The sequence below is a fragment of the Drosophila mojavensis genome, unplaced genomic scaffold (genome assembly GCF_018153725.1).
Source record: "Drosophila mojavensis isolate 15081-1352.22 unplaced genomic scaffold, ASM1815372v1 contig_36, whole genome shotgun sequence".
NCBI classification, from domain to species: Eukaryota; Metazoa; Arthropoda; class Insecta; order Diptera; family Drosophilidae; genus Drosophila; species Drosophila mojavensis.
The window spans coordinates 4,250,129-4,267,349 of NW_025318858.1; the positions used below are offsets into that span (position 1 = coordinate 4,250,129).

Below are 17,221 nucleotides of genomic sequence, written 5' to 3' on the forward strand. Positions count from 1 at the left end.
CAATAATTGTTTTATAAAATTTTTAAATTAAACAAATATATATATATGACACCGTTACATGAAACGATAAGTGCCATAATAGAGCTGTCAACTTGTTTTAACTGAATATCGATATTTCCTTTCAGTCAACGTAAAAATATCGAAGCAGCATTCATATTTCATCCATCGATAGAGTAAAGCAGAGCAGGCACAGCTGAACAGCGGCGGCAAAATCAGTAAATTTTTGCATAAAAAATTTGTAATTTTCAAAACAGTGCATAAAAAGGCAAAGAATGAGTACTGGCGGCACCGGAGGCGGTGTTGGAGGCGGTGCACGCCCACCACCCAGAATCGATGGCATGGTCTCGCTAAAGGCAAGTACCCAAAATATCAAATAGAAAGTACAGCAACGCAGGCATGCAGCCAGACAAAATGGCGGCCGGCAATTGATTTACTGTCTGTGTGGGTTAGATAACCTTTTCTCATTCGACATTCAATTTACATTGTATTTTCGGATGCAGGTCGACAATCTCACATATCGCACCACGCCCGAAGACTTGCGTCGTGTCTTCGAACGTTGCGGCGAAGTTGGCGACATTTACATACCACGCGATCGCTACACACGTGAAAGTCGCGGATTTGCCTTTGTGCGGTAAGTAAATAATGTTAGGGAAACCGAATTAATTTGTGGAAATGAACAGGTGCATAATGAAAGTCATTTGAGTTTTCACTTATGCCGTACTTTAATGCATAATGTATTTTGAGGTTAGACACGAATTGCTTACCTTATGAATGGAAATTCCCACATTTTCATATAATCGCTGTAAATACATGGGATATATATATATTTATTCAATTTAAAGTTATCCGATTAGCCAATTGAAATTCTTTGCATTTTTGCTCTACTTGAACATGTTTATATGCTGTTAGACATAGTCTAAGCACAAAATGCCAGATGAAATGTGTTCATTTGCAACTGTTGCCTACCCAAACCTCTGCTAGCCAACATACTGCGAATACTACATGGATTTGTTAAATATTCTGCATTTTTGCTCTATATTGGCATGATCAACTACTTATTGATCGTGTTCGAAGCAAAAGTGCGAGATGAACTGTGTTCAATTGCAACTGTTGCCTACCCAAACATCTGCTAGCCAACATACTGCGAATACTACAAACGAATTGATTGATAATAATTAAACTAACCTGCATTATTGCTCAGTTTACGCATGATCATGACTGTATTAATCATGCTCGAAGCAAGGATGCTAGATAAAATGTTTTCAATTGCAACTGTTGCCTACCCAAACTTCTGCTAGCCAACATACTGCGAATACTACACGTTTTAATATCTGAAATAAGCTAAGTTTGAATATGCAAGAATCCAATTGGAGTCACTAAATGCAATAGAGAAGAATTTATTAACTAAGAGTCACTTAGCTTATCAAGCCAGGGTATCCCTTGGCTCTATAACTCATTATTTTCCGTTCATTCAGACTCCTCTCTACACTACTCACTCTCAACAACAACAACAATTACCAAACATGCCAGTCGAAATGATTGTAAATGTCATCCTAATCTTTTTTCTCACCTTAGCTTCTATGATAAGCGCGACGCTGAGGATGCACTAGAGGCCATGGATGGTCGTATGCTGGACGGCAGGGAGCTGCGCGTTCAAATGGCACGCTATGGTCGACCTTCGTCACCGACACGCCGCAACAGCAGCAGTAGTCGTCGTGGCGCTGGTCTTGGCGCCGGCGCTGGCGGCGGTGCTGGAGGACGTCGTCGCTCGCGTTCACGTTCGCCGATGCGTCGTCGTTCGCGCAGTCCGCGACGACGCTCCTCATATTCGCCTCGTTCACGCTCGCGCTCGGCGGGCAGTCGTTCACCCGGTCGTCGCAGCAAATTTTCACGCAGTCCCGTGCGCGGCGACAGTCGCAACGGTATCGGTAGCGGCGGCCTGGCCAGCGGCTCACGCAGTCGCAGTCGTTCCTAAAAATGCTGCTCGCTTCAGACGTTCCATACTTTTACGTACGAAAAGGGTGAGTACAAATCTATAGATTTATGTTTTAATTATAAATATATAATAGTTTGTGACATTCAATTCGATTTGCAGCCTTAATTGACTCGTGGACAACGGTATATCCAGGAAAACCCGCTCAACTAGGCTGCTGTAAGAACTTCTCATGCTGTGTACCAGAACAGCAGGTATACAAAAACAAAACAAAACTGATAACAGATATACATACATATATACAGAATATTTATAATACACTATTTTAAGTTGAGGAAGCGAACAAATCACAAAACAAATCAACATAAGAGAGCAAACTAAAAAGGACTATGAGAGTATATAAAACAGAGCATAGTTCAGCCCCGAAAGGGTTTTGAGATTTAGTTTTATATTCTTTTTCAGTTACCTTCTGTTTGTTTTTCTTTTGCATATTCTGTTTGATATAATTTGTCTGCTCAAACGGGTCAGCAGCTAAAAATAGTGTTTGCTAGGGTATCTAGGGATGAATGTAGCATTTAATAATTTGGGCGCCATTATTGATGATTTGTGTAGCACACACTACAAAGAATAAAACAAAACAAAAAACAAGAAAACTAAATTAAATAATATGTAAATCTATAAAACAATGCGGGAAACAACACATTCTGCTAGTCGATTGTCCGTTACATTTTTGCAGTTATCTTTTGTGTTGCTCGTTACTTTTCGTTTCTAACTGTAACCCCCACCCCCCATTTACGATTATGATAAACAAAAATCTATTAACAGCTTTCCAACCATTTTACACATTTATATATACGCAGGCAAGAGTGCGCGGCGTTTGTTGCAGTCGTTGCTGTTAATGTATATGTTATGTTATGGCTGGCGTGCGAGTCGTGCGTGGGCAAGGGAGAGAGTCGGTCAGTCGGCGAGCGAGAGAGGTAAAGCGAAAGTGAGAGCGCGGAGCAATGCAGCGTGTGTTCATTTCTTTCTATATACATTATAAACTGAGCAGCATACACAAAACGAGAGCGGAGAGCGGAAACGTCGCGTCGCTGCTGCCGGGTGCTGCTCATGCTGCTGCTGCTACTGCTACTGTTGCTGTTATCTGCAAAACTTCGCTGCGCTGCTGATGCCGCTGTTGCTGTTACTTCGAACTTCCCCACACACCCACACATACACAACCCACACGCACGCGCGCACACATATACTCACAATGTTGCCGTTGCGTCTGCGTCTGCCGAGTTGGTGCTGTTGCTGCTGTTATGCTGCTGCAGATGCCGGCGTCCTTGTCTGCCGCCGGCCCTCAACTGTTTCGCTGTTTAGTTTACCGTTGGCGTTTTGCTGCTTCACTTCTTGTTCGCACTTGTTGCTGTTGGCGGTGTTGTTGGCGTTGTTTCCTGCTGTTTCCAGCTCTATCTAGCGATTGGTGGGGCCTACTTTTGACTTTAGCGAAATTTGTAGCGGACTCGGACAACAAATGACGCCCCCACCCTCCCCAACCACTGAGCATAAATTTGATTGATTCACCTGGAATCCAACTGGTAAGTAAAGCATTAACATATGTAGCTAACATTTCGGATTCTATTACAGCCAAATTCAAATTAACTCATATAGATGACAATAATTATGCAAATTTAAATTATATATTACAAATAAAAATTGAATTAATAGTACAAAACACTTTTCTTTTGTTTTATTGGTATTTTGGTTAACGGAGAAAAATTTAACATAATCTGTTACAATTATGAAAATGCAATTTATCTAGAAATGCATTTTAAGCAACCTATGTAGACATTTTTTTCTACACAAGCTGTCTGTGGGATATATGTATGTATGGGCTTATTGACAAAGCGTTTCCAGCACAACCAAACGAATTCCAATTGGATCTAAGTAAGCGAGGACACATGCCTCATGCTATCTTTGTAGAGTTTCGGGCAGTTTGAAGGGGCGTCTGTGTAGAAAGCTGTGTTTATTGACAACACGTTTTCAGCACGGCAACGAATTCAATTCCCAAACAAATTTCCATTCAATAAATTTTTGAACAAAAAAAAAAAAAAAAAAAAAATTCGCTCTAACCCAAAAAGAAAAGGATCTTATCTTTGCTAAACGCAAAAAAATCGGTTTACAAAAGATATATCACAATGTTTATGGACAAGATGGTGAAGAACGACTCCTTCGAGCCGGATCTGCGAAAGGAGGGCACCTACATTTGCCCTTTTCCCCGCCCACCGCCGCCCCCAAATGCCTTCGACAAGTGGCACAGCCACCTCTCGCCGCACGAGCGTCTCTACTATCATCGGACTATGAGCTCGGTGCGCTATAGCAAACGTTTTCGCGCCAATCCGAATATTCCAAAGGATTCGCTGGACTTTCAGCTCCAAGCTCGTTACGATCACGGCCGTGAAACGTTCCCGGAGAATATAGACGTGGTGCTGCAACGTGATACGTGTCCAGCGTTGACCAGCTGGGCAGCTCCACATGGACAGAAGGAAGTGGGCTCCATTTCACGAGTGAACGTGTTTCGTGTGCTGCGCAACACGCGCATTGTGGCACACAAAATGGAGGATACTCTGGGCCATCCATTGGTCTTAGGTAAGGCAGTTCCAGTTCAGGATTCCGATTCCGATTTAGCTAATTCAAATTTAAGGATAGTTCAGAAAATGAACAATTCTAGAATTGCCAGAGCTAGATTTGCGCCTTATTTTAACTTTTATCATTTTCTTGCGCCTTCTCTTCGCAGGTGGCATTAAGGAAAAGATACATCCATCGTCAGTCAAGCTTATATGCAGTGGCGTCCATACACAGCTGGTTAACAATGGATTCTCGCGACAAACTTCCGATGGCAATTTCTTCCGTTATTAGAGAAAGAGAGAGAGACAGAGACAGAGAAAAGAGAAAGGCGCTCACAAGTTTGCTAGTTTTCAACTGCTGCGTTTCAACTATTGGCAAAAGAAAATATAATAAAAATTGACAGAGCAACGAATCATAAAAGCGTTTCACGTAGTCGGCGATAATTTCAACTGCTTTGCTGGCTGTTGTTCCTCATCTTCTTGACATTGCTTTTGCTCCTCCTGCTCCTGCTCGCCCCTCGCGAGCGCCTCATCTTCCTCCTCATCCTTATCCTCCTTCTTCGTCGTCTGCTGCGCCGCTTTGTGACGTTGCTTTTTGTTTTGATTGCGATAGCTCTTGGGCAGTTTATTGTCGCCAATCCTATAGAAGAGTAGGCTTGTTTACTAATAATACTTAAGGGAAAAGGTGTAGGCTCTATCTTACATGATCGTGGCTCTTGTGCCGGGTCCCCAGTGCGGTGCCGGATTCTCCTGGAAACGCGAGAGCGCCTGTTTGCGACTGCTTGGATTGGCCAGAGGATGCAGTTCGTCGAATTCGTAGTCTCGCTGGCAAGGCTGTGAAAGTATGGCTTGCAGGGCAGTGCCTGGTATCAGGCGATCCTCGCGCACCGGATGCCGTTTGCTCCAGCAGCGCAAGACATCCCATAGCACCGAGGCAGGCGCATCGGTTTTCAAGGAGTTCTTGTTGGCATGGGAATAAGAAACACGATAGCCGGCATGCAGCAGAGCCGAGCGCATCTTCAGCATAGGCACAATCTCCAGCTTGAGCACACAGCAGAGCTTGTCGGGCGTGTAGTAGAGCGGCACATCGGGCAGCTCCTCCCTGACCATGGATAGAACGCCCACAATACGACGCTGTGTGCCCAATTCAGAGAGCGGCGCCGTTTGCACCGACTGCAGCAGATCCTCGACAAATTCCATATTGTGTATGGGCGCCGACCAGATCGGTCCGCCCAGATGATGCCGATGGCTGCAGTGCTCGCACTGACTGTTTACGGCGGGTCCAGTGGGAATGCCAAATTTAACCACTTGTGGCTGCTCCGCAGATTTGCTGCGCACTGTGCCCAGTGGCTGGAGCGTGAATGCCTCACAGCCAGTGCATTGGAACAGCCAGGATTGCTTGCTCATGCTGTACTTGCATAGAGCCTGACTGGAGTAGACGCGCACAAAGATGCGGACATAGAAGTCGGCAGAGATGCTGAGCAGCGGTTCAATATATTTGCCATGACGATTTGCGTGCGTTTCGATGCAGTGCAGCAGGATACGTAGAGCCATCTCGTGGCAGCACTTCATCCGCAACGGCACAGAGCCGTATTTCACATAGCAGGATTCGGGTGCGTTGCCGGCCAGAACAGCCATGTCGGTGGCGGTGACCAGGAGAAGGCCGCCGTCAACTATGCACTGTAGAGCGCCGTCGAGGAAGCGATTCGGGCAGCCATACGGATCTAGATCGACAGCATCGAAGCGTTGCTGAGGAGCCGTCGACAAGTACATGAGAGTCCTGCAAGGGATTAGATCTAGAAATCATATGGAGAAGTGACTGAGACATCTTACATGGCATCCGCATGGCTGGTCTCGATGAGATGCTCCACGCCGTTGTGTTGTACATTTGTCTTAATCGATTCCACCGCCTGTTTGGACAAATCGTTGGCCACGATTTGACGCACTCCGGCAATCTCCTGGGCATAGCGGATGCTCCGTAGTCCTGTGGCTGCCAAAGCCTCCAGTATCCGCATACCATCCTCATACTTAGTTCCCGCAGTGTAGCTGGGCGTTACAGTGGTCTCTTGCTGCCCATTGTCGTCTACCTGTTGCTTCTGCTTACGTAGCTGCTGCTTTTTCGCCTTCTCAGCGCGCTCTTTCACTAAACGCTGAAAGTAAACGTTGAGCACTGCAATGCTCAGATCACGATTGAACTCCTGCACCGGATTGTAGAAGACATTGCCGCCGGATATGATGTTTGCATTGCGTTCTGTAATTATGTTTGCATTGGGATTCGCAGGCGGTGGCTCTTGTTGAACTTCTACTTCCATTTCACGCGTTGTCAACACGTTTTTACAATAGCGATGCACAACGGGCGATAGTTTGTGGCGGCAAATCGATAACGAAATTTATAGCATGCAAACAGAAATCATATGTATTGCATGGTTAGTTGGCAATGCAAGCAGCACAGCTGTTCAAAATGGCTTAGCTATTTTCCCGACAGATTGGCGAATAGCTCCGGGCAATTAATTGCCTTTTTATTTATGATAGCAAACAAAGTAAAAGCTTTGTATTAAACTAGAGCTAAGTTAAAACCAATTCCTTTAGATTTTTCGCTATTAATAGGGGGCTATTTGGCCGCACTGAGTTCTAGCTTTTTTATTTAGCCATTTGTAGCTATCGCCTATCGTGAGCTCTGACTGTACAACTAGTTGGCAGCACTGGCTTGAATCTGTCGTAACAGGCGGTCTGCATTTAGTTTTATTTGGAATAAAAAACATGAATAAAATAACCTGTGCCTTTATTAGCGTACTGCAGCACAGCAATAAATCATATGGAAGCGCTACGCTGCTCGGTCGCCAGTTGTCCTACAAAAGTGATTTGTCTCTAGATAAAATTTATCCAAATGCCCGTCTGCAGCTCTACACGCCGCCGCCTCCACCAGTAAATATTTGTATTTGCTCTACAAATCAATGAAAAGGTTGCTAATGTCTGCATATTTACAGCCTGGCAGTGGCGACAAATTCAATGGCTATATACCCATGGATAAGCTAGAGATCAGCTACAGTCGCAGCTCCGGGCCGGGTGGCCAGCACGTCAACACCTCGAATACCAAAGTTGATGTGCGGTTTAAGCTCTCGGAGGCGCACTGGATACCGGAGAAGACACGCGAGAAGCTGTTGAAAGCGCTGTCGAACAAGCTTAACAAGGAAGGCTACTATTTCATCAAAAGCGATTTGACTCGCTCCCAGCAAATGAATCTGGCTGACGCGCTGGAGAAGCTGCGCTCGTTAATACGCGCCCAGGAGCTCGATGAGCCAACGGAGCCCAGTGAGGAAACTGTGGAGAAGCTGCGTCGCCGCCAGGAGAAGGCGGCCAGGGAGCGGCTGCAGCTAAAACGCTCTCGTAGTCAGACCAAACGGGATCGTCAGGCATAATCAATTTATAGTTTCTAATTGGCCAAACAACAGTTTTTGTTAAAGATTAAACATTAAATATTTAAATGTAGTATAAACTAATGATTTAGCAGCTCCTCTGCGGCGGGCGTGACTGTGAAGCGTGGAACAACTGGCACATTGATGCGAGTGCTGGTATCAATTCTCTCCGGCTGTGAGACTCTGTATGATGGCATGCTGCAGATGCGAGCACGCTGCAAAGAGAAGATAAGAGAAGTTTATGAATAGGAATCGAAGCTTATTAGAGAAGGCGTCGTCTACATTCACTGGAATTTCATCAGTTTTCGGCAAGCGCAGTGTGTGACGCCTCTCAATGGTTGGTTGATTTGTTGGTGGCCTCCTCTCTGGCGGCTTAGTCAAGGATTGTGTGTAGAGCTGTTCCAGGCGATGAATGGTCGCCACACCCGGCTGCATGGAGAAGCTATGTCGTATGCTGCGCGGCGACCAGGTGTGCTGGTATGCAGCCTCGTCCAGATGGCGCAGAATGTCGCCATGGGTATCCTCTTTAGCGAGATCTGCCAGCAGCTCGTCGATAATAGCAGCGTCACTCCTCGGCACCTTGATGTCGTGCATCCAGAACTGACGATTGCTGCGTCCAATCACTGGAGCAATCTGTTTCACCTTCAGCACCAGAATGCCCATCAGGTAGATGCATAGGATATTGGATAGAGTTAAGCACATGCTAATGGTGCCCAGGATAGCCAGCTCTGTTGCCTGATTCTCGGAGTAGGTGCGCGACTTGACCACATCTACGTAGAGCGTATCGTCCTTTTCATACAGCTTGTAAATGCAGGCCAAGGCCCACAGGAGACCCGAATTGACAGCTGGCGGCAGCAGCGAGGCAGAGATGGCCACGCCCACCAGCGAACCAATATTGCCGCCCAGTATGCCAATGGCAGCTGCTGCTCCCGACGGTATGGCCGTGAAGAGGCCCACGACCAGTGAGTGCAGATCACAGCGGGAGAGCATCTCCTCCGTCAGTCCCTCGCCAATGCCATACTTCTTGTCCGTGGTGCAGACCACGAGGCCAAAGAGAAAGCCCACCAAGGTGGCCAGCAGTATGCCAATTAGCTCGTTGCGCATGCCCAGCCGCCACAGAGATCGCTCCTCGATCACCGTGCCGAAAATGGCCGCAATAATGGGTCCCATCAATGGGGAGATCAGCATGCTGGAGGCCAGAAATATGGTGCTGTTCTCAATTAGTCCAAAAGATGCCAAGATGCTGCAGTATAGAAGGCAGAGAGAGAGAGAAAGAGGAGAATAGAGATAATTATTGAAGATAATTTTGATAGAGAAATGCAAAGAGTATTTTTGAATTTAGAATACGTAAAAGCTTCAGCGGATTCGGCCCTTAAGGAATTAATTGCTGGTTGAGCAAAAGGATCTAAAATTCAGGATTTGTTGTTGTTGTTGAGAAGTTCAAAGAGATTCAATGGAAAGTAGAGTGAGTCATTGGGGAATTTGGAATACCTTATAATAGCGGAGAATTATTTGTAAGTCCAGAGTGGCCCACAAATTAGTTAAAAGTTAGACCTAAATTAATCGGACTAATAATGGAGTCTCTACAACAACCAAAAGTTTATATTTCATGATATAATGCAAGACATTGAAAAGAAGCAGGTAGAAGTGAAATTTTTGAGAGAATTAGGCAAGCAAATTTAGGTCTGTTTAAAAGGCTGCAAAGTGAAATGATTCAATTTTCATTTTAGAGCACATGCTGATTTGTCTAACTAATTTCTGGGTACAAGATGCACTTAATAGAATCCGGGATCTACAGCACCCGCCTTCCCTTCTCTGTCCCACTTACGCTGCTGAGACAAGTAGAATGCAAAAGTCAAATGTGATGGCCGCATCCAGGCGGACATCTCTAACAACTTGGGCGACGTTCAGTCTGGAGCGCACAGAGTTCATGAAACGATTCCAGGTGCCCTGTTTGTGGGCGTTATGAATGTTGTTGCCACTGCAGAAAAAAAGAAAGGAAGAGCTGCCCATTAGCGGGTTTCTACTGTAGCTGCTGGCTCTACTGTACTCACTCGCTGTGCGCCGCCGGCTGCTTGTCGGATTTTTTGGGATTGTTTTGATAGGTTTTCGAGGCGATGCAATTCATGACGGACACGGCGGAACCCTCACGTTCGCCGATGCCCCAGTGCTGCAGTGCGTCGTAGAGATTCTCGTAGATTTCGTTAAATTCCAGGGTGAAGGTGATCTGGTAGCTGGCACCATCTAGGCTACGCAGCCAGAGTGCATTTGTTATTTCAAACTTACGCAATAGCTGCTGCAGCACGTGCTCCATGGCTGAATCCAAAGGTAAGTCCAGCAACTCGGCACGCTCCGACACATCTGTCAGCTGTGTTGGCAAGCGACGTCGGCAATCGAATGTCGGCTCACCCCCGCCAGCTGCACCGGCCCCTGCCACGCCCACACGCCCGTCAGGTGACTCAAACAGGCGGAGGCTCTGCTCGTCAAAGGCCGACAATGACATGCTCATTAGCGTGCTCGTTCCGGTATCAATTCCAGTCTCCATGCCCGTGCTATTCCGTATGAGACCCACGGATCCATTCTCATCTGCCGCCTTCAGATGCATCTTCCGCCTGTAGGCATCCTTCAAGCGCTGCTCCTCGCTGGCCGTGGGAATTGTTATTGTGAAAAACACAGCTGCCGCATCCAACATTTTGTTCAAATAATTTTTACACTTAGTTCACAAACAGATATACATTTATATACAAATACATATATACACAGACATATATTTATGTGTCAGATCAGATCTTACGCACACCCTTTTAACATGTAGATTAATCTAGATGTGTTTTTTTTTTTTTTTTGCGTACAAAATAAACAAACGCTCGACGACTGCAACGATCTTCTTTGCACTGGAAAATGCAGTCGGTACGTTTGGCGCCTGGTTGTTCATCCGTCTGATAACGGTTTCTACTCACAAGCTCTGCTAACAGCACTGCACTGTTAAGGGCCCCACACACGACATTTTATTATGTTGGTTGAGCTGACAGCGTTGCTGTTAGTATCAAACAGTGATCATGTGAAGGGAAAAGAAAGCTGAAAATGAGCATTGAAGAAGCATTGAAATGTCCCCTGTTAAAGTCATCTTCCTCAATCGCGTGCAAAGCCGAAGCATTAAACGACTGTAGTCTAGTAGTTGATGCTGCTCAGCACACTTTATGTTAAGGGGCTCTCACACGACATAAGCAACGAGCTGAGCTGAGAGGCCGTTTGCAAACCATAGCCACTGAATGAAGAAGAAAAGGGGAACGGTATATGAGATGGAAATTGAACGCGGAAGTATAAAACGGCAGTTGACGCGTTGTTGTTTCAGATTCCTTAGATTGAGTCGGTAACTTACGTATGTAAGATTTTCTATTGATATACTGGTATTGCTCTGTTAAGCCCGACTGTTAACACAGCAGAAATAACAGTTAAGCTTCAAAATGATTTCCGAAGTCTACGTTAACATTGGACATCTGTAACTGAAATTTAAGTTTGAATTTTAAATGTTAACGTCTTCATTTAGCACTTTAATTATTGAATATGCTACTTATACGGCAGTTTTATTGATTTAGAATACTTTATTTGGATTTATTTACAAAAGAAATCGCTTGCTAAACCAAATATGCACATATTTACATATACTTAAAACATATATAAACCCATTATTTATATATCTATTGTATATCATACAAGCTAATCCTCGATACTGACATTCATGAGCTCCTTGGTGACTTCCTCTCTGCTCTTTGTGGGCCTGTTGCTGTTGCCCAAGGAGTTGGTGTCCTGTTCGAGTGCAGGCGGTGGCAATTTGAATCCACTTGGAGCCTTTTTCAATTGTCCATTTGCTGGAGGCTCTACTGTGGTGGAAGATGAGCTGAGCGTTGCTTCGGTGGCCATTTTGTAGAGCTGTTGCAGCTGTTGCACTGCATCAACTGGCAAAGGCGCGCGAGTGGGCAGTGCCTGCTTTTGACTGGTCTTCGTCTTTGATTTTGAGTGCAGCTTCTCCTGCGGCTGAGGCTTCATGCCATTCGACCAACTCTCTAGCCAGCTGGCTGCGTTGCGCTCCGTGCTGGTCATCAGCTGCTGCTGCCGGAGGTGTTCCCGTTCATCGCTGGGGCTCACCTGACGCTTGCTGAATGACTGATCATTCTTGTTGGGATCACCCAAGGGACGCGTGTTCTTCTGTGGCCCCAGCTCGAGCAGCACCTGGAAATCCGCATGCTGACCGAGGCGAAAGCCAAAGCCAAGGCGCGAATCGGTGCCTGAACAAAGGAGAGAGAGAGAGAGAGAGAGAGAGAGAGAGAGAGAGAGAGAGAGAGAGACAGAGAGCTTAGTCAGAAATATATTATTAATCATTTTACTCACCTTTTTTAATGGGCGGTATATTGGAATAGACTAGCGAGAGCGCCGACTGCAGCTCTTGTGGCACGATGAAGCCATTCACATTTTCAGCTGCAATAATAATTAATTAAACTAGTTTATATGTATATCTATAAATATATACAATATCTGTAGAAGTATACATTTCTCTTCATATTTGCTCAGCCTTATTATTATACATTTTAAGTAAATTTATGATAACAAAAAAACTAATTTGGTCAAGTTAAATAATCATTTATATATGAAGATATTTTTATGAAAATTTGTATGCGTTTATATGTTATAACATAGCTACTCTGAATATAACTAATTTGACCATCTTTCAAAACTGTTGAGCTCCAATTTGAACGACATATATATTTCTATACAATGTACATTATATTAAATCTTTTTAGCTAATTGTATTTCCAATTAGTCGATGCTTGGCATTATGTTTAATCTCAAACGGACATCTTTCAATCTGCTTTGAAGTTTGCTCTTTTTTTTGTATTACGCAATATAACGTTTTTATGGGCTGAGTTTTTGTTTTAGGGCTGGTAAGCTGGTTTGTCTTTGAGGCTATGGTATGTGGCAAAGCAGTTATACAACAATTAAAATTGGCAGCTCGCAGGCTATTAAAGCTCTATTGAGTTTATGCTAACGAAGGTCACAAACTACTCCATGAGCGATGCATATGAAAATAGGTATAGGTCTTCTTTTTTTTGCCTAGCTTTAAAATACAACTACCACAAGTACTGAAAACTCGATATATCGTATACATATATCAAAATGGAGGATTAAATTTTTTTTTTATGTAAAAAAAGTTTTACTTCAAATCGTTAAAATGTATCTATCCGTTGGCATTTGTACATTACATTTTTGCTATATTATATTGCTATAAATACCTATGCTGATGTCTCCATAATTATTTTTGTAACAACTCAACTACTCTTTAATCTAAAATTCAAGTTTCTTAATCGCGTTTAAAGTTAAACACATATTCCAATTTATAAAGTTAGTGCTGCTGCCAGGGTCAACAATTGCTCGTTTAATTCTTCTAGCGAACTGACCTCTCTCACTTCTGATAGCTTTGCACCCAGCAAGTCGCACATAATTAATGAACGTACTTTGATCTATTCTCAAGTATCAGATGCTCTAATGGCCCGCAGCAACTATAAAGCAGGGAAATAATGAATTCAACTTAATAGATTCAAGTAGTTCGTCGAGCGACTGAAAGCAAAATGAACACAAGAGACGCGCGACCTTGACACAAAGACCGGCAACAACTTCAGCTTCAGCTGCGACTTCAGCTTTAGACTAAACAGCTTTGCTTTGGTGGCCCGGTCTTTGGCTCGCACTACTCGGCTCGGCTATGGCCTGGCCTGGTCTGGTCTAGTCTGGCTAGGTCGTCGCATTCGATCGAATCGAAGCGGGCCAGAGCAAAGTCTAGAGTTTTGGCTGCGTTTGGCTACGTTTGGGCAGTCAAACCGGTTGTTGCGGCGCCTGAAATTCAATTTTGCTATTGCTTTATTTTGGGTGCACTGCAAAAAATTATCATAGCACTGATTGCAGCTGTCATGCAAAATGTGAAATATTTGATCAAATAATCAATAACTTTAGTATTTTCGAGAGCGTTTTGTATGTATAGCTGATTGAAGGGATTAAAAATTTATTTTATGTTAATTAATTAGAAATTGGTACTTTATTTATAATTTTTATATTTTTCCTAAACAATCTTCAGTAATTTATAAAAATAAAAAAAAAAAAAAATCAGGAATTATTAAATTTTCTTTCTCATTATTAGATATTAAATTGTAAAGTTTTTACTAAAGCATTAAAATTTTCTTTGTCCCTTAAAAATTAAAAAAATATTTAAAAATTGTTATAATATAATTTTTTTTATTATGCTTTTTTTTTATATAATAAAAATTTTATAACTTTTATTTTATATATATATATATTTTTTTTTTCCATTCTAAACCTATTTATATATTAAAGTTGTTCTAAGTATTAAAATAACTTTCAATATAAAACTCTAAAACTTGTTTTCCTAATGCATAAACAATTTTACAACTTTTTAAAAATTTCTATTCACTTTTTGTCACAATTTGTATATTATAAAAACAATGAAAAAAAAAAAAAAAGTTCGTTCATAATTCATAAAATATTTATACAAAATTCTAAAACTTTAAAAATTTTGTCAAATTTAAAATAATTCTCTATTAAATATAATTTTTGTTACAACTAGAAGTCACCTTGAAATTGTTGTCAGTGTACTTACATTGCAGCAGGCCAAGTAGTAGTAGAAACAGCAGCAGCTGTTGGCTAACAGTGAGCGGCAGTTGTTTTGGCCAAAACATGATCAAAAGTCGAACAATTTGTGGCTTGCATTTAGCCAAGTAGAAGAAACGCAGTGCGTCAAAAACGTTCAGAAACTGCAAAAAATACAACAATAATACAAGCACAAACACAAACACCAATACACACGCACACACAGATACAGAAACAGAAACGGATTACAACATTTGGCAAATAATCGTTTCTTTTCTTTTTTGGTTTTTAAGTCTGTTCGAATGCGTCATACGAGAAAAGTATTTCAACTATGTCTTGGGCTGCGAATGTTTTTTTTTTTTTTTTTTTGATTTTTTTCGCCTTCAATAAAAGCGTCAAAAAAAAAAAACGAATGAACAGAAGAAGAAGAAGAAGTAAAAAACACACACAGCAACTATAAAAAAAAACAACGGCAAAAAATGTGTTTGGAAATCACTCTCACTTTTGTTCAATGCGCTTTTGTTGTTGTCTTTTTTTTGTTAAGGTTTTGCCCGAGACGAGAGATACTCTAGCACGGAGGAAGAGCTTTGGGAATTGGGACAGTGGTTTGTGACTTTGCTTATAAATGAATCTTTTATTCTATACAAACTCTATACTATACTATATATATACTAAATCATATTTGAGATTCCTATTTAGATAGAGATTAGAAATTAGGGATCAGAGATGAAAGATTCCTATATGGAAGAATAGATAGAATAGTTACACAATCAGAAAACTATGTGTGCTTCCTCTATCAAAAATACATGAGTATTTGTTCTGATGTCAGCTTTATTGTCTTGTAATAGCTCCAGACATATCCATAAATCACCTAGTTCATATTATTTTATAAGATATAATACTTTATCAAACTAAAAATTTAAGTCTTATATATGTATACTCATTTCTTATTATTGGTATTTCAATTTGTCATTTTCTACTAAGAATATTCATTTGAAGTTTTCTTTCGATCATTCAATTTATATATATTTGGTATATGTGTTCCATATATGAACTATGTTTTTATAGAGTACTGCAATGTCGCCTTGCCAAAGTCGATTTTGTTGTATAAAAGGGTCGTGATTATATTTGATAATTTTAACTATTTTATGCGGCCTTGTTTTTAACGTCGTTTTGTTTTAGTTTTTCTGTTTTTCTTTTTGTTATCTTTTCTTTGTTTTGTGTTTGCATTTATTTTGGAATTTTGTAATTCTATGCTTTGATATTTGATATGCATATAAAACTGAAATGCATTTACACATTACACTTGGCTACATAATTATTATTTGTTATGCTTATGGCTGTAAATGTGATTTACACTTATTTCAAAATTGTTGCTAATTAAGAGAGCAAATAAAACTTTTATTTTTTTGGTAAAAAATGAAAGCGCGCACGTTTCTCAAATTTTGTTGTTGTTTTGTTTCATTCAATTGGGTTCCCATTTCAATTTCAATTTCAATTCCGATTTGGATTTGCCAAAATGATAAGTATATATTGCCGTTTACACTAGGTCCATGCAAATGGGCCTCTTAATGCCGGATTCGGCTTTACCGTTATGTTTCGTACATTTCTCTATTTTTATTTGTTTTCGTTTCTGTATTCAATTCGTTTCGATGGGATGCAATGCGATTGGTTTGTCTGTCGGACAACCTGCGCACAGCACGTCTGCGTTTCAACTGAAATGGAGAGTGGAGAGACAACGGCTCACACTTGCAACACGCGCCAAAAGCTAAAGCCGACACCGAAACTCAAGTTGAAGCTGAGCTCCAGCTCCAGCTCGAACTCAATCTCTCAATGCTCGCAAAACATCACGTAACATGTCTATACCCTGTACTTGGTGTGCAAATGGTGAAGAGAGGGAGAGCGGGTAGATTAATTTTCTTATAGTGTACGATTCAAATGGTAAGATTGATTAGAGATCGTTGACTTGAGAGAAACGATTAAAGAAAGATATTTGAAATGAGTGACCAGAGATCATAGATCGCAGAGATCTGAGATCAGTGATCAGATATTAGAGATCAGTAATCAGAGATTAGAGAACAGTGAGGTCTGTGATCAGAAGTCCGATAACAGAGATCAGAGACCAGAGATCAGTAATCAGAAGTCAGATATCAGATATCAGATATCAGAAATCAGAAATCAGAGCTCAGAGATCAGAGAGAGATATAAGGGATCAGAAATTAGGTATAACAGAACAGAACAAATATCACAAACATAAGATCTGAGAACTCTCTTTTTGCCAATGCTACACACAGGGTATTTTGCAGTCGCGCACACTCAATGCTCTTATTTATATGCCTCGAGCTCAGTTTCAATTTCAGTTTCGGCTTCGTGAGAGAGATCAGAGACCGGCTCTTGCCTCAAAAAATTGGCGCACTTGCGATTCCGACAAAGCGTGTTGGGGCGTGGCACTTGTAAATGCGACTACATATAACAAATGTATGTTTTATATTAAATATACACATAAGTATATTATATACACTTATATTTGTCTTTCAGCTGTGAAAGGCCTCTTTGGGCCTGTCCTGCGCTGACGTTCGACGGTTATTTTGACCGCATTTTCAAGC

At 42.0% G+C, this 17,221-nt stretch overlaps 6 protein-coding genes across 9 annotated transcripts; 3 read left to right on the forward strand and 3 right to left on the reverse strand.

Annotated features, from left to right (window-relative positions):
- The first annotated feature begins 147 nt into the window (after nt 1-147).
- On the forward strand, nt 148-3,542 carry LOC6575954 (serine/arginine-rich splicing factor 2). Of its 4 annotated transcripts, XR_001449351.3 has the most exons (6): nt 149-353; nt 501-631; nt 1,576-2,021; nt 2,096-2,187; nt 2,794-2,910; nt 2,985-3,542. XR_001449351.3 is itself a non-coding variant. In XM_044008900.1 (4 exons), exons 1-3 carry the CDS (start codon nt 273-275, stop codon nt 1,973-1,975), a joined length of 612 nt encoding a protein of 203 aa, XP_043864835.1. In that variant the 5' UTR covers nt 148-272; the 3' UTR covers nt 1,976-2,021; nt 2,070-2,591. The 4 variants fall into 4 exon arrangements, 2 of the variants coding, with proteins under 2 accessions (XP_043864835.1, XP_002001958.1); XR_001449350.3 differs by having other exon boundaries at nt 2,794-3,542; XM_044008900.1 differs by lacking the exons at nt 2,794-2,910; nt 2,985-3,542 and having other exon boundaries at nt 148-353; nt 2,070-2,591.
- Nucleotides 3,543-3,803: 261 nt separating this feature from the next.
- On the forward strand, nt 3,804-4,955 carry LOC6575955. The gene is made up of 2 exons (XM_002001923.4): nt 3,804-4,564; nt 4,713-4,955. Exons 1-2 carry the CDS (start codon nt 4,114-4,116, stop codon nt 4,832-4,834), a joined length of 573 nt encoding a protein of 190 aa, XP_002001959.1. The 5' UTR covers nt 3,804-4,113; the 3' UTR covers nt 4,835-4,955.
- LOC6575956 (probable tRNA (guanine(26)-N(2))-dimethyltransferase) lies at nt 4,888-6,901 on the reverse strand. The gene is made up of 3 exons (XM_002001924.4): nt 6,376-6,901; nt 5,246-6,322; nt 4,888-5,182 (listed from the first exon to the last, which is right to left on the reverse strand). The coding sequence occupies exons 1-3, from the start codon at nt 6,852-6,854 to the stop codon at nt 4,969-4,971; spliced, it is 1,770 nt and encodes a 589-aa protein (XP_002001960.1). The 5' UTR covers nt 6,855-6,901; the 3' UTR covers nt 4,888-4,968.
- A 322-nt stretch (nt 6,902-7,223) lies between these two features.
- LOC6575957 (peptidyl-tRNA hydrolase ICT1, mitochondrial) lies at nt 7,224-8,042 on the forward strand. Its single transcript, XM_002001925.4, has 2 exons — nt 7,224-7,467; nt 7,530-8,042. The coding sequence occupies exons 1-2, from the start codon at nt 7,303-7,305 to the stop codon at nt 7,959-7,961; spliced, it is 597 nt and encodes a 198-aa protein (XP_002001961.1). The 5' UTR covers nt 7,224-7,302; the 3' UTR covers nt 7,962-8,042.
- LOC6575958 lies at nt 7,952-10,886 on the reverse strand. Its single transcript, XM_002001926.4, has 4 exons — nt 10,013-10,886; nt 9,787-9,939; nt 8,241-9,201; nt 7,952-8,173 (listed from the first exon to the last, which is right to left on the reverse strand). The coding sequence occupies exons 1-4, from the start codon at nt 10,648-10,650 to the stop codon at nt 8,039-8,041; spliced, it is 1,887 nt and encodes a 628-aa protein (XP_002001962.2). The 5' UTR covers nt 10,651-10,886; the 3' UTR covers nt 7,952-8,038.
- Nucleotides 10,887-11,596: 710 nt separating this feature from the next.
- LOC6575959 lies at nt 11,597-16,343 on the reverse strand. The gene is made up of 4 exons (XM_015164897.3): nt 16,221-16,343; nt 14,626-14,779; nt 12,351-12,437; nt 11,597-12,247 (listed from the first exon to the last, which is right to left on the reverse strand). Exons 2-4 carry the CDS (start codon nt 14,702-14,704, stop codon nt 11,679-11,681), a joined length of 735 nt encoding a protein of 244 aa, XP_015020383.1. The 5' UTR covers nt 14,705-14,779; nt 16,221-16,343; the 3' UTR covers nt 11,597-11,678.
- Between the last annotated feature and the right edge of the window lie 878 nt (nt 16,344-17,221).